The sequence below is a fragment of the Zonotrichia albicollis genome, chromosome 18 (genome assembly GCF_047830755.1).
Source record: "Zonotrichia albicollis isolate bZonAlb1 chromosome 18, bZonAlb1.hap1, whole genome shotgun sequence".
Taxonomy (NCBI): Eukaryota; Metazoa; Chordata; class Aves; order Passeriformes; family Passerellidae; genus Zonotrichia; species Zonotrichia albicollis.
Window position 1 is genome coordinate 4,141,729 of NC_133836.1, and position 13,008 is coordinate 4,154,736.

The window sequence follows — 13,008 nt, forward strand, 5'->3', positions numbered from 1 at the left end:
GCCTGCTCTGGGGTTACAGCTCATTTTCATCTCTCTAGACTAGGTCTTGTTTAAGACTCTGTCTAAACCAGACCCCACAAAATTCCTTCTGAAAACTCCTTCAAAAAGTGCAGCTCACATCTCCAAGCTCCACAGCTGGCACACAGCATGGCCCAAACTGGGTCCCTGCACCAGGGACCCCCCTGCAGCCCCTGGGGCCAGGGAGAACCTGGGAGCTTTGTGGCTCCCCCCTCTGCTCCCCCCTCAGCCCAGCTAATCGGGGGAGTCACAGGGACCTGACAGGTGACAAATAGGATTGTTTACCTGGCAGGAGAGGGGACAGAGCGAAGCCAAGGGCAGTGAAAACCAAAGGAAAGAAGTGTGGGGGGAGAGGATGTGCAGGGAAACAGCAGGCCTGTCTTTGAGGGTTACAGAGGAGATGGGTTAGGAGGGAAAAAGGTGAGAAGAAAGAGAAGCTGGAGGTGCAGCTGTTTGGATGGCGTGTGGGAGCTGTGTGGGGGCAAGCAGAAGGCCAAGGCTGGGCAGAGGTAGGAGAGGGCATTTCTGGGGCACAGGAGGGGAGGAGGTGTGCAGCAGAGCCGGGACACACAGTGCCAGGCCAGCAGGACATGGATGGCACCGTGGGGGAGGTGAAGTGGCAGGTGCAGGTCCTGCAGCAGCAGAGCTGGGGGAAGGAGAGGGCAGCAGCATGGTGGAGGTGTGAGGAGGGGCACAGGTGTGGATGGGAGCTGCTCCTGGAGAACTGACAATGGTCACTTTGGGCAGGAGCTGCAGCAGATATGGGGAAAGGTGGTGCCATGGACAGAGGGATAACACAGGGCAAAGCAGAGCATCCCTGGGGCAGGAGGTGCTGGCAGCTCGGGGATGCCAAGCAGGGACAAGGGCCAGCACAGCTGCTCCATGCAGACAGGCCCAGCACTCTGCCCAGAGATTTACCTGCCATGAGAGGGGTGAAGCAGCCTGCCCCAGGCTCCCTGCCAGCTGAGGGCTGGAATGGGGGACAGCCACAGGGGAATGGGGCTGTGTGTGAGGGGATGGCAGCACAGAGCCAGGCCTGGCTCAGCCTGGCAGCATCAAAAGGCTGGGCAGTATAGGGGGCTATGAGAGAGGACTGGGATGGCGGGGGCTGAGAGGGGCTGAGCTGGGCTGGGAACTGGTGGGGGTTGTGAGGCTCAGGGCCATGGGGGCTGAAAGGGGAGGAAGGGGCTATGGGGGAGCAGGGGGCTGTAGGGCTGGGAGCCATGAGGGACCAGCGCCTGTGAAGGGCCTGAAAGCAGGGGCTGGGGAGCCTGCGAGGGGCTGAGCCGGTGCCAGGGGGCTGTCGGAAGTCAGGCCATGGGAATGCAGGGGGATGAGGACAAGGAACAAGTGGCTGCGGAGGGCCAAGGGGGTGGAATCAGGGGCTGGAAGGGGAAAGCTGTGAAGGGCCAGAGCCGTGAGGCCGGGACCATGAGGGTGATGGAGCCAGGAGCTCTGGGTTATGAGATGCTGGGGGGGCTGCAGGGGCCTGGCCCCGAGCGGGGCCTCACCCCGCCCCTCCCCGCTCCCCATCCGCCGCCGCCGCCGCTCCCGGGGCTCACCCTCCCGTTCCCTCCCCGTGCCTGCCCATGCCGTCCCCGCTCACCTCGCTCGTGCTGGCCGAGGAGGCGGCGCTGGGGGTCGGCGAGCGCTGCAGGGTGACCAGCGCCATGGCTGCAGCTGCGGGGCTGCGGCCGCCTCCCCCTCACGCCGGGAAGGGGCGGGCCCGGGGCGGCGCCTGCGAGGGAAAGGGCGGGGGCTGGAATGGGAGGAGCTGCCCTCTATGGGCGTGGCTCATTTGCGGGGATGGGCGGGGCTTGTTTTGGCGGGCGGGGCTTGTTTTGGCGGGCGGGGCTTCCCTGCCCATCCCACCCCCAAATCCCGCCCCCAATATCCCATTCCATGGCAGGGACACCTTCTAATATCCCAGGTTGATCCAAACCCTGTGCGACCGGGCCTGGGACACTTTCAGGGATGAGGCAGCCACAGCTTCTCTAGGCAGCCTGAGCCAGGGCCTGCCCAGCCTCACAGGGAGGAATTTCTTCCCAATATCCCATCTAACCCTGCCTCTGGCAGTGGGAAGCCATACCCCATTGTCCTGTCACTCCAGGCCCTTGTAAATAGTCACTCTCCATTTTTCCATCCGGCTGCCTTCAGGTACTGGAAGGCCACAATTAGGTCCCTTCAATGCCTTCTCTTTTCCAGGCTGAACAATCCCAATGCACTCAGCCTCTCTTCCTACTCAAAAACTGAGCCAGAAGCACTCAATTTATCCAAATCCCACAGGAATTTTGTGTTCAAAAAGCAACTGGATGTGACATTAGTGCTGTGGTCTAGTTGACAAGATGGTCATCAGTCAATGGTTGACCTCAGTCCTCTTGTCCAGTCTAAGGGGTTCTGCAAATCCACATCCCGGGAAGTCACAGAATCACTGCTGCTGGAAAAGACCTCCAGGACCATGCCCATAAACACATCCCTGTGTCCTGGTGTGCCAGTGCTCACCATGGAGACAAGAGGCAGGGGTGGCACTTTGCCATGGATGGTGGTGACCCCGTTTTCCATGACTCTGGGGCCTCCTGCCAGTGGCATCACGTGGCAACTCCACCTCCCAGAGCGAGAGCAGACTTTGGTCCTGTTGTCCTGGACACTCAGACCTTGCCCTGCTGAGCTACAACAACTCTGACTCTGAAGCCTCTGGACTCGGCACTGACAGCTCCAGGGACCCCACACTCTGCAGGTAAACTGGTGGAAAATGTGCATTCCCATTATTTTTTGGCAGATCCTCCTCAGCTGGCGCTGCAGGGGCAGCTGGGGCGAGTCCCTGTCCCTGGTGGAGGAGGTGACCCTGGATCCTGAGGGTTATAAAACCATGGCAGATGGGAAGCAGCTCCCACTGTGCCGTTCCAATGACTCATCCCTCCATCCTGGCAAATGTCACCCCCCCTGTTGTCACAGCAGAGATGCTGGACTTCACCTTGGCCAAAAAAAAAAAACCTGTAGGCTGGAATTTATTCCTGCTCCCAGAACCAGCCAAGGATCTTCACTCCCAAATCTTCCCCAAACTGGTTTTTGTCCACTCCCTGCACAGGAGTGACCACAGGGCTTTTCCAAGGCAGGAAAGTGCTGTCAGGAGGGAACCAGAGGATGGAGAGGGGCTGCAGCTGTGTCCAGTTCTGGCCCCTCAGTTTGGGGAGGACATTGAGACTCCAGAGGGGCCTGGAACACAAACCCTGTGAGGAACCACTGAGGGAGCTGGGGGTGCTCAGCCTGGAGAAAAGGAGACTCAGAGGTGACCTTATCACTCTCTACAACTCCTGAAAGATGGTTTTAGTATGATGGGGTTGGGCTCTTTCTCCAGGAACTGACAGAACCACAGTCTCAAGCTGCACCAAGGGAAATACAGGTTGGATATCAGGAAAAAGTTTTTTATGGAAAGAGTGATAAAGCTCTGGAATGGCTGCCCATTCCAGAGTCACCATCCCTGGGTGTGTTTACCAAAGCCCGGATGTGGCACTGGGTGCCAGGGTTGAGTTGAGGTGTTGGGGCTGGGTTGGACTCGATCATCTTGAAGGTCTCTTCCAACCCAGTGATTTTGTTGGGTTGAATTCTGTTGGGTTGAATTCTGTTGGGTTGAATTCTGAGATTCTGTGAATTCTGGGATTCTGTGATTCTGTGATCTGCACCCCGAATTTACCCACAGCCACCCTCCCAGCTGTGCCTGGAAGGGTTTGGGGTGGTGGCTCCTGTGCAGCCCTGTGGGTGACAGTGGTGTGAGGATCCAACCTTGCACCCATCACAGCTGGCATTGCTCCCTGGGAAACAACTGCTGCTTCCCATCTTTTTTATCCATGCCCACCTCATGCCTCCAGCCCATGCCAGTGGCTGGGAAGGATTGTGAGCTGCTCAGAGCAGGGTTGGGTCACTGGGAGTGGAGGGTTCACCATGTCCTTTGGGAGATGGAGCTGTGGTGGGTGCTCCAGCATCTCCCTGCCTGCTCAGCCCGTGGCTGGTGGGACACAGAGGAAGATCCCTGGGGCAGGACACACCTGGAGCTCCTTATGCCAGCAGTGCAGCCACGCCAGCCACGCTGCAGCTTTTCTGCTGGCACATCCATAGATGGAGACACTGTGAGGAACCACAACCCCCCATCCATGATTCCTGGATCAGAGCTTGAGGAGGGCTGGGAGGCTTTACAAGAATGACCCACGAGGACCTCAGCCCTTCCCTGCTGCTCTGGCAGCGCAGCTGAGCTCCTGCAGGAGCTGATGTTCCCCCGTGGTGTCCCCAGCTTGTCCCGCAGCCCCAGCCGTGCCCTCGGAGCCGCAGCCATGCGTGTAGCCGTCATCGGGGCCGGGGTGATCGGGCTCTCCAGCGCCCTGTGCATCCAGGAGCAGCTCCAGAGCCTGCTGCCCTCGCTGCAGCTGGAGATCTACGCCGACCACTTCACCCCCCATACCACCAGCGACGGGGCAGCCGGGCTGTGGCAGCCCTACGTGAGTGACCGCGGCATCCTGCAGGAGACGTAAGGCAGCAGCAGCAGGAGGATGAGGAGGATGAGGATGGTCCCTGTCCCTCTCCCCGTGTGCCATGAGCTGCTCTGGCACAGCTCCATGGGGCTGGCAGAGCCACCACTGTCCCATTCTCACCCCAGGCTCTGGAATAAAGAGACGTTCGATCACCTCCTCGGGCAGCTGCACTCCCCAGCAGCCAAGGACATGGGACTTTTCCTCATTTCTGGCTACAACCTGTTCAGGGAGCCACCGCCGGTAAGGAAGGAGCAGGTCACAGCCTGGGCTGGGGAGGGTCCCAGGGGCTGTGCTTCTTCCAGCCAGCCCTTCCCAATATTTCCACATTTGACTTGAGACGTGGTGTTTTCTGTGCTCCCAAAGCAATATTGGTGCGAGGATCCAATAGAGCCTGTCCAGCTGTGCTGGCAGCTGTACATCCAGCTGTGTCCCTCTGGGATGAGCTGTGTCCCATGGGAGGTGTCTCATGATCCCCCCAGGGCTCCTGTCCCACGGTGATCCCAGCTCATTGATGATCTCAGGACATTATTTCCCAGTTCATTAATGATCTCAGGACATTATTTCCCAGCTCATTAATGATTTCAGGACATTATTCCGGGCTCATTAATGATCTCAGCTCTTTCTCTTCAGGACCCATCCTGGAAGAACGTTGTCCTGGGATTCAGGCACTTGACACCAAAAGAACTTGAACTTTTCCCTGGTTACAGGTATTTTTCAGTTTGGTTTTTGGAGACTCAGGTAGGACAGTCCTGGATACCTCCTCAATACAGCCCTGGCAGGATGAAGTGGGACAAGGAACTGCAGATGTAGAAATTGTCCTCACTTCTTTAAAAATGCTTCCCTTCAAATAAGTAAGAAACAGCTCAAATAGCCAATAAAGCAGCAACCCAGCACAGATACCCTTCCAGTTCCTCTCTTACTGAGAGGAGCCAAATGCCAAAATAGGGGAGGAAAACCAGAAAGTGTTTTATGCTGTAAAGAGGGAGGGAAAATCATGCACTCATGTGAGGAGGGTCCCAGGGGGAATTGGGGCCCCAGACCCACAGTGTCTGTCAGGAATGTTGGGGCAGGAGGCTCCTGCAGGTGCTCACAGCCTCCTCTCCTCCTCTTTCAGCCATGGCTGGTTCAACACAGCGCTGATGCTGGAGGGCAGGAGTTACCTGCCCTGGCTCACCAACAGGTGAGTGCAGCTGCTCCTGCTTCCTCTGGCTGCAGGTGTGGATTTTCATCCTGCACATCAGGATAGGATGGGTAGAGGTGCATCCCTGGGAAGAGGCTCTGGAATTCCTGTTCAATGCCCCAGTGGGGTAACACATTAACAGTGAGCCCAGGAGTGCAATTTTTGCATGACAAAAATCAAAGTAATGGGATACTTGAGCTGTATCCAAGTGCTTTTGGAAGAATTTGGGGTTTGATTTTATTCCTGTAATTTCTAATGCTGAGCAGGGGTCCTGGTATTGAACATTTCCTTTTAATTTGCCAGTAACAAATGAACTTTTGCTTCCCAGGCTGACACAGAGGGGAGTGAAGTTTTTCCATAAGAAGGTTGAGTCTTTCCAGGAGGTGAGTGGGGATGTGGAGCCAGGGCAGAGGGCACAGCCCCATCCCAGAGGGGAGAAGCAGCATCCAGCAGGCAGGGGCTGCTCTGGGATATTCCTTGGCATGAGTGATGGGACAGGGAACAGCAGCAAGACTATGCCAAAATCCAGGAAATAAATTCTACCAGGAAAGATAAAAGGTTTTGGGTATTGAGGGACGGCTGACAGAGGATGGGGTAGAGCATTTATCCAGCATGGATTGGCAGCTTTCCCTGGAATGGCTTGGTGGCACACATGGGATGTCAGCAGGAGCTGGCTGGGGAAGAAGCTGTGCCCTGGATCTGCCCCTTATGCTTTATCCATTTCCTGACTGTTGGAAAGAGCACTTGGCTGGTTTGGAAGCAGGAATGTTGTGCCTCTGTGGAACATGATATCCCTGTGTGCTGCTCCCTCTCTCCTCAGCTGTTCTCCCAGGGTGTGGATGTGGTGCTGAACTGCAGTGGGATGCGCTCAGGGGACCTGCAGCCCGACCCAGAGCTGCAGCCTGGCCGGGGCCAGATCATCAGGGTGAGCTGGGGCAGGCCTGGGGCTCCCCTAAAACCCATCTGTACCACGAGGAGTGGCTGGGGAGAACCACGGGCTTGTGGCTGGGTCCACACTGGGATCAGGCCCTGATTCCCAGCACACACTGCTCATGTGGAACCAACAGATCCCACTCCTGGTCCAGCTCTGGGAATGCCCTCAGCCTCCAGCCTGTTTCTCCATAGGGTGAGGGCTGGGGGAGCTCGGAGGCACAATGCTGATAATAAAATGACAAAATCTTTGGGGGAAGGTGGTGATTATTTGGAGAAACACAGGTGAGTAAAAGCTCCTCCCTGCCTGCACTCCTGTTTTCCCATCTTCCTAGGGAAGCCAGCACAGGGAACACCGAGCTGAGGGAGAGTCCCATATCTGGATCCTCACGTCCCTCTCTCTGTCCCCTGAGCCTGGCACCCACTCTCCAGCTCTGATTTCCTCCCTTCATCTCCCAGGTGCTGGCCCCGTGGGTGAAGCATTTCATCATCACTCACGACCTGAAATCCGGGATCTACAACTCGCCCTACGTCATCCCAGGGTAGGTGCCCAGGGTTGGCTGGCACCAGTGACATTCCTCTGCCACTGTCCCCAAAGCCTGGGCTGGGACGTGGCTCCTGCTGTGTCTGCCAGGCCTGGCTTCACCCCTGGTGCTGTTCTTGCTGTGTGGGAGGGGAGCAGAAGGACGTGGGCAGCAAAGCGAGGGAGCTCCCAGTCAGCACAGAGAGCACCCAGCACCACAGTGCTCCCATGTCCTTTCCCAAGGATCAGATCCCACCAAGGCAAACTCCACCCTGGCCAAGTCCCCAAACAGCCAAACACTGACAGTGGAGTGGATATTTTGGGGGAGAAGTGTTGTTTTCACTTCTTTATCATCAATGGTGTGGACTAAACTGTGGTGCAGCAGCTCAGGGTGGAGAAAGGCACTGTTGATCCATGCTCCCATAAAAACAGGGCAGGAATTCTTTTACTTCAACAGAAATTCCCTGAGAAAACTCAGCCTGGGGGCACTGTCCCCTGAGCTGCTGGTGAGTCTGGGGGCATCTCAGTGGGTTTATCATGGAATATCCTGAGCTGGAAGGGACCACAAGGATGGAATCCAGCTCCTGGCTCTGCCCAGAGCGCTACACCATGGGATAAATAAATCCATCTGCTGTTCATCCCAGCTCTGCTTCCTCCCAAGGGCCTGCAGTGACCCTGCTCTGGCAGTGAAGAGGGGTCTTTAAGCTGGAATTTGAATGCTGCATCTCTGGCACTTCCTATTGTCCGCACATTTCAGGCTCAGGCAGTAAGCCAGGATGCAAAGAGGAGCTTTGCAGGTTCACAGCCCTCATGCAGCACATTCTGAGTGATTCCTGATCACAGTCCCAGATGAATTCCTCTGCCTGTGCTTGTTTTAGCTGGAGCTGTCAGGGCTGACCCCAAAGGAAGAGCTGGATCCCATTCTCATGTGAGGGCACCCCTTCCCTGCTGGACAGCTCAGCCCTGGAGGGTCCCTCCTTTTGCTTTTGTGCTTCCCAATGATCAAGCAAGGTTTTGGAAGGGTCCAGCCATAGAGACACCTGCAGGCCCCCTCAGCCTTAACCTGCCTCTTGTTCTCTGTTAATCCACAGGAGTTTGGGGCAGCAGCAGCAGCACCAATCTCTGTGTTCCCCTCCAGATCCATCCTGCTCCTCCCAGCTCTTCCTGAGCCAGGCAGGGGCAGACCTGTTTGATAAGGATGGAATTACCTGTCTGCTTTGCCCAGACAAAGAAGGGCTGACAGGATTTAATGAGTGACTTGCTCACGAGCAGACCTGCAGGCTCCTCTCCCTGCCTGCTCCACGTGGGAGCGTCTCCCACAGGAATATTTTGCAGGCTCAGGGTGTAGCAGGATCCATCACCACACTCACACAGTGTCCCTCCACGTGGTGGCCCCACAGGGGACAGCTGGGGACAAGCCACCACCCTGTGTGTCTCCTTTGGCTCCTGGTGCAGGAGCGAGTTCACAGTCCTGGGAGGGGTTTACCAGCACGGAAACTGGAGTGAGGAGAACAGTGCCAAGGACCACAAATCCATCTGGGACAGCTGCTGCCAGCTGCTGCCAGCTCTCCAGGTGGGTGACCCGACTGCCAGCATGGGGCACAGGGAGCTGGGGGCACTCAGGATGCAGGAATGAGTGCTGGGACAAAGCACAGGAGCTGTTCCCATGAGTCAGGGTTTCTGTGTGTCCATCATCAGGGTTTCTGCGTGTCCATCATGGACACCCAGGGCTCTTCCACCTGCCTGAGGGACAGGCAGGGCTGGGGCTGGCACTGAGACCAGGTTTGTAGGGATAATAATTACTCATGTATAGAACCAGAGCTTTGGGAGGTTCCAGCCCTTTGTCCCCACACCTTTAGAGAAGGGTTCTGTGGGGTGAAGCTGGGTTGTGTCCACTCCCAGTGCTGCTGTTATTCCCTGGATTAGCAAGAAAGGTGCTGTGGGGCTTTGGCACAGGGATTTGCCTCAGCTCCAGGCTGGCACTGCTATCCCAAATTGTTCTGCCTGGAGCTGCTGCAGGATGGGGAAGTTCCAGTTCCTGCTCACCTCAGGGCTCAGCTGGTGCTGTGAGGTTTGGCCGGTGGGATTCCAAGGAATGCTGTGCAGTGCTGACGTGCTTTTGCTTCCAGAAGGCAAAGATCGTCGGGGAGTGGAGCGGGCTGAGACCAGCACGGCCCTCGGTGCGCCTGGAGAGGGAGAGCATCCGGCTGGGGAATCGCCAGGCAGAGGTACCCGCCCAGTGTAATTAATCACCGTGTTAATTGTGCCTGGGGCAGCGATAAACAAGCTCTGTTCCTCTGATCATCCCTCTCTCCATCTCCCCACCATCAGCGAGGGAATCTTTGAGCCCAGGCATAAATGTCAGAGACACTCAAACAAATGACTGATGTCCTGCCCCATCCCTGGAAGTGCTCAGGGATCTGTTGGAGCAACCTGGGCTTGTAGGAGACGTCCCTGCCCACAGCAGGGGATGGGACAAGAAGGGCTTTGAGATTCCCCAGCCCATGCTGGGGTTCTGTGCTTCTCCCCCAGGTGATTCACAACTACGGGCACGGCGGCTTTGGGCTCACCATCCACTGGGGCTGTGCCATGGCAGCAGCTCGGCTCTTTGGGACCATCCTGCAGGAGAAGCAGCAGCTGGGCACCCCCCCAGGGCCCCGCTTGTGAGCTCCTGCTCCCCTGGAATGTGTGACAAAAGTGGCTTAGGAATCACAGCAGAAGGATGGGAACGGCGCAGGGATCCACACATGAGCTGCTCACCCAGCTCTGGCTCTCAGAGTCTCATTTCCATTTTCCAGATGGCTCCACTCCCTCCACACCCTGCCTGGAGGAAAGGCTTTCAAATATGGACTAATCACCCGTGGCAAAGTGCACTGAGGGCTGTCTGGGGTCAGGCTGGGTTCAGCTGAACCCTGCACAGCCCTGCAGTTCATCTGCACCAGGGGACGGGATCTGAAACGGAGCTGGGGACACCTGAGGTCTCTGCTGGCTGCTCCAACACCCCAGGGTGTAATTAGATTTACAGGCTCCCCCCAGGAGGCAAAAGCTCCTTAGTAGGAAGAAGCTCTGAGGCTCCCAGGGAAGGAGCAGCGGCTCTGGGAGCACGTGCCTGGCTCACTCCAGTTCCCCTCACATTCCTGCCAGGACAAAGCTCGGGCCACAGCACCTGCTTAGTGTAGCTGGCACCAGACAGCAGCACTTGCCTAAAATGGCCTTTCCAAACGATGTTTTAGCAACAAAAGCAACTTGTTCCAGCCCTGTGGGCTTGCCAGGCTCTATATATAGCAGAGAGCATAAGAAAATAGCTCTTCTTGTCCCTAAAACTCCCACGGGCCCCTCAGCTTCCCATTTCTCCCAGCTTGCAGAGAGGGCCTGGCTTGGGGAAGGTTGTGCTCCTCAGAGGAGGAGCAGGACTTTTTGGGGTGATCAGCGATGCTTTTGGGGACCCAACACACTGTTTTGAAGATACAGCCTGGCTGAGCTTTCTCTTCCACGTGTCTTTCCTGCTTTACAAACCAATCCTAGGCAGGATGGTGAGGAAGCCTCAGATCCAAAGGCTGTGGTGAGCCCAGCACAGTGCCTGGCTCGCTCTCCTGTGTGGATAAGCCAAGTGCTCCTTACTCATCCGTGGTGCAGCTCCTGTCTCCTGCTGACTCTGTGTGCCAGGAATAGCTCAGCAGCGTGGGCACCTCCCTGCTGGGCTTAGCAGACACAGCTGGGCTGGGGAAATTGGGAGCCACTGCCCAAAGCGTTCCCAGCTTCCCTGGAAATGCTGCAGTCTGTGGGTAAAGTCAGGAAAACAAAGGCTGGAGGAAATTCCCTGCTGATTAATGCTGAACTCAAGGGTCTGTGATGCCACCTCAGGAAAAGCCATTCAGGGGAACTGGATCCCTTCATTTATTCCAAATATGAGACATTCAGGAGCTCATTCTCTGCTGTAAATCCAGCGACACTTTGGTGATTTTGGGAAAATTCCACTGGACAAGCAGGGGTGTAGGAAATCACTGTACACCTGATTCTTTGATCTCAGAGCCTGCAGGAGCCCTGTGATCCCACGTGGCCTCTGGGCAAACAGGAATGAGCTGATCTGCAATTTCATTTGCAGGTTAACTCTGTTTGTTTTCTAAAGGCCTCAATTTAATCTGTGTGACCAATAAAGGGAATGTTCAGACCTCTTGTGCATGGTGGTTCTTCCTCTCAGTGATGGCACAGGAAGGGCCTCAAGTGCTGATTCCACAGAAATGTCCCAGGAGATCATTCCATGCCTCCACACACATTTTTCCTAAATATTTCATCCTGGAGGAGTAGGAGTCATCACTCCAGATTCCAAGCAGACCAGGAATCCTGGAATATCATCCTGTGAAGATCTCTGGTTGCTGAGAATGCCCATGGCATTAAGAACTAACAGAAATCACAGAATTGTGGATTTGGATGGAAAAGGACCTTGAAGATCATCCAGTCCAGGGTAGGAACACCTTCCACTCTCCCAGGTTTCTCCAAGCCTCCTCCAACCTGGCCTTGGACACTTCCAGGGATGGGGCAGCCACAGCAAATCCCCAGTTTTTTCAGTTTTATCAATTTTAATCAATTATCAGAATCAATTTTAATCAGAGGGATTAAAATTCATTTTGAGGCCAGGGAAGGTCAGGGAATGGGATCTGTACAATTCCTGCCTGTCCTCTGACACACACAAAGCACCACCTCCCATCTCCAGTGTCAGCACATTTTAGAAACTCCACAAGGATCTCCTGTGACCCAGAACAAAGCTGGAAGCACATCAAGTATCAGGGAAGTCAGCAAACTCCTGCCAGAGCTCAAAGAGTGTCTGGACACCACTCCCAGGGATGCACAGGGTGGGATTGTTGAGGAGTTGAACTGGATGATCCCTGTGCTCCCTTCCAGCTCAGGATATTCCACAATCCTGAGGATGAGCTTTAGAAATGCCTGAGGATACCAAAAAGTAACCAGAGATGAGAGAATATTTCACCAGCATTGCTTCAGCCACACAAACCCTTCCAGTTCCCAATTATTTCCATTCCCAGGAAGGAGGATGGCTCTGCATCCCAGGCTGGGAGGAGGAAGATGGAAGCTCTGGGATGAAGGAAGATGGAAGCTCTGGGATGAAGGAAGATGGAAGCTCTGGGATGAAGGAAGATGGAAGCACTCTGGGATGAGAACACCCAGCATTAGCATGAGAAGGATTTGCAGCTCCTGAGTCATTTTGACTCATCCTTCAACCACCTCCTGCCTGTAAATTATTGGGCATCAAAATGAGAATATCAGTGACAGGGTGGAGGAAAATAGGGTTGGGCACTTAATGATGGTTTAGAAAAGTGATAGGGAAATGAAGGGTTTATACTGAAATGGAAATGAGTAGAAAGAACCCTCCCTGCCCCAAAGTCCAGACACATGTGGAGCCACCTGATGCCAGCACACCCAGGGAAAAGATTTAAGAGAATTTTAAAAATTATAGAATCCCAGAATGGTTTGGGTGAGAAAGAACCTAGAAGCTCATCCAGTCCCACCGCTGCCATGGGCAGGGACAATTTCCCCTCTCCCAGGTTGCTCCAAGCCCTGTCCAACCTTGCCTGGAACATTTCCAGGGATGCAGCATCCAGAATATTTTGCTGTAGTGAGGTTATTTACAATGGGAACAGGAATCCTGTGACTTTTCTTTACATCTAAATGCACAAAACAAACAGAAAATGAGTCAGACCTGCAGAGTGCTGAGCCCTGTAGCTCAAACCTCTGAACACCAAGACAAAAAAACCCAAACCAAACAAAACAAAGTTATGATTCCTCCTAAACATCCCCCAGAAGAGCCAAAAGCA

At 55.2% G+C, this 13,008-nt stretch overlaps 2 protein-coding genes across 3 annotated transcripts in view; one reads left to right on the forward strand and one right to left on the reverse strand.

Moving 5' to 3' along the window:
• The window catches only part of SSH1 (slingshot protein phosphatase 1), a 35,071-nt gene extending 33,290 nt beyond the window's left edge, over window positions 1-1,781 (reverse strand). The window contains exon 1 of the mRNA XM_074554070.1: window positions 1,625-1,781. Within this exon, the coding sequence (XP_074410171.1) occupies window positions 1,625-1,690 (66 nt within the window). The 5' untranslated portion in view covers window positions 1,691-1,781. The remainder of the gene's footprint in view (window positions 1-1,624) is intronic.
• An 813-nt stretch (window positions 1,782-2,594) lies between these two features.
• Window positions 2,595-11,349, forward strand: DAO (D-amino acid oxidase). Of its 2 annotated transcripts, XM_005495063.4 has the most exons (11): window positions 2,595-2,755; window positions 4,307-4,540; window positions 4,670-4,784; window positions 5,175-5,251; window positions 5,659-5,724; window positions 6,053-6,107; window positions 6,545-6,649; window positions 7,114-7,196; window positions 8,633-8,750; window positions 9,307-9,405; window positions 9,710-11,349. In XM_005495063.4, exons 2-11 carry the CDS (start codon window positions 4,347-4,349, stop codon window positions 9,842-9,844), a joined length of 1,047 nt encoding a protein of 348 aa, XP_005495120.2. In that variant the 5' UTR covers window positions 2,595-2,755; window positions 4,307-4,346; the 3' UTR covers window positions 9,845-11,349. The 2 variants fall into 2 exon arrangements, with proteins under 2 accessions (XP_005495120.2, XP_026653827.2); XM_026798026.2 differs by lacking the exons at window positions 8,633-8,750; window positions 9,307-9,405; window positions 9,710-11,349 and adding an exon at window positions 8,269-8,619.
• Window positions 11,350-13,008: the final 1,659 nt, after the last annotated feature.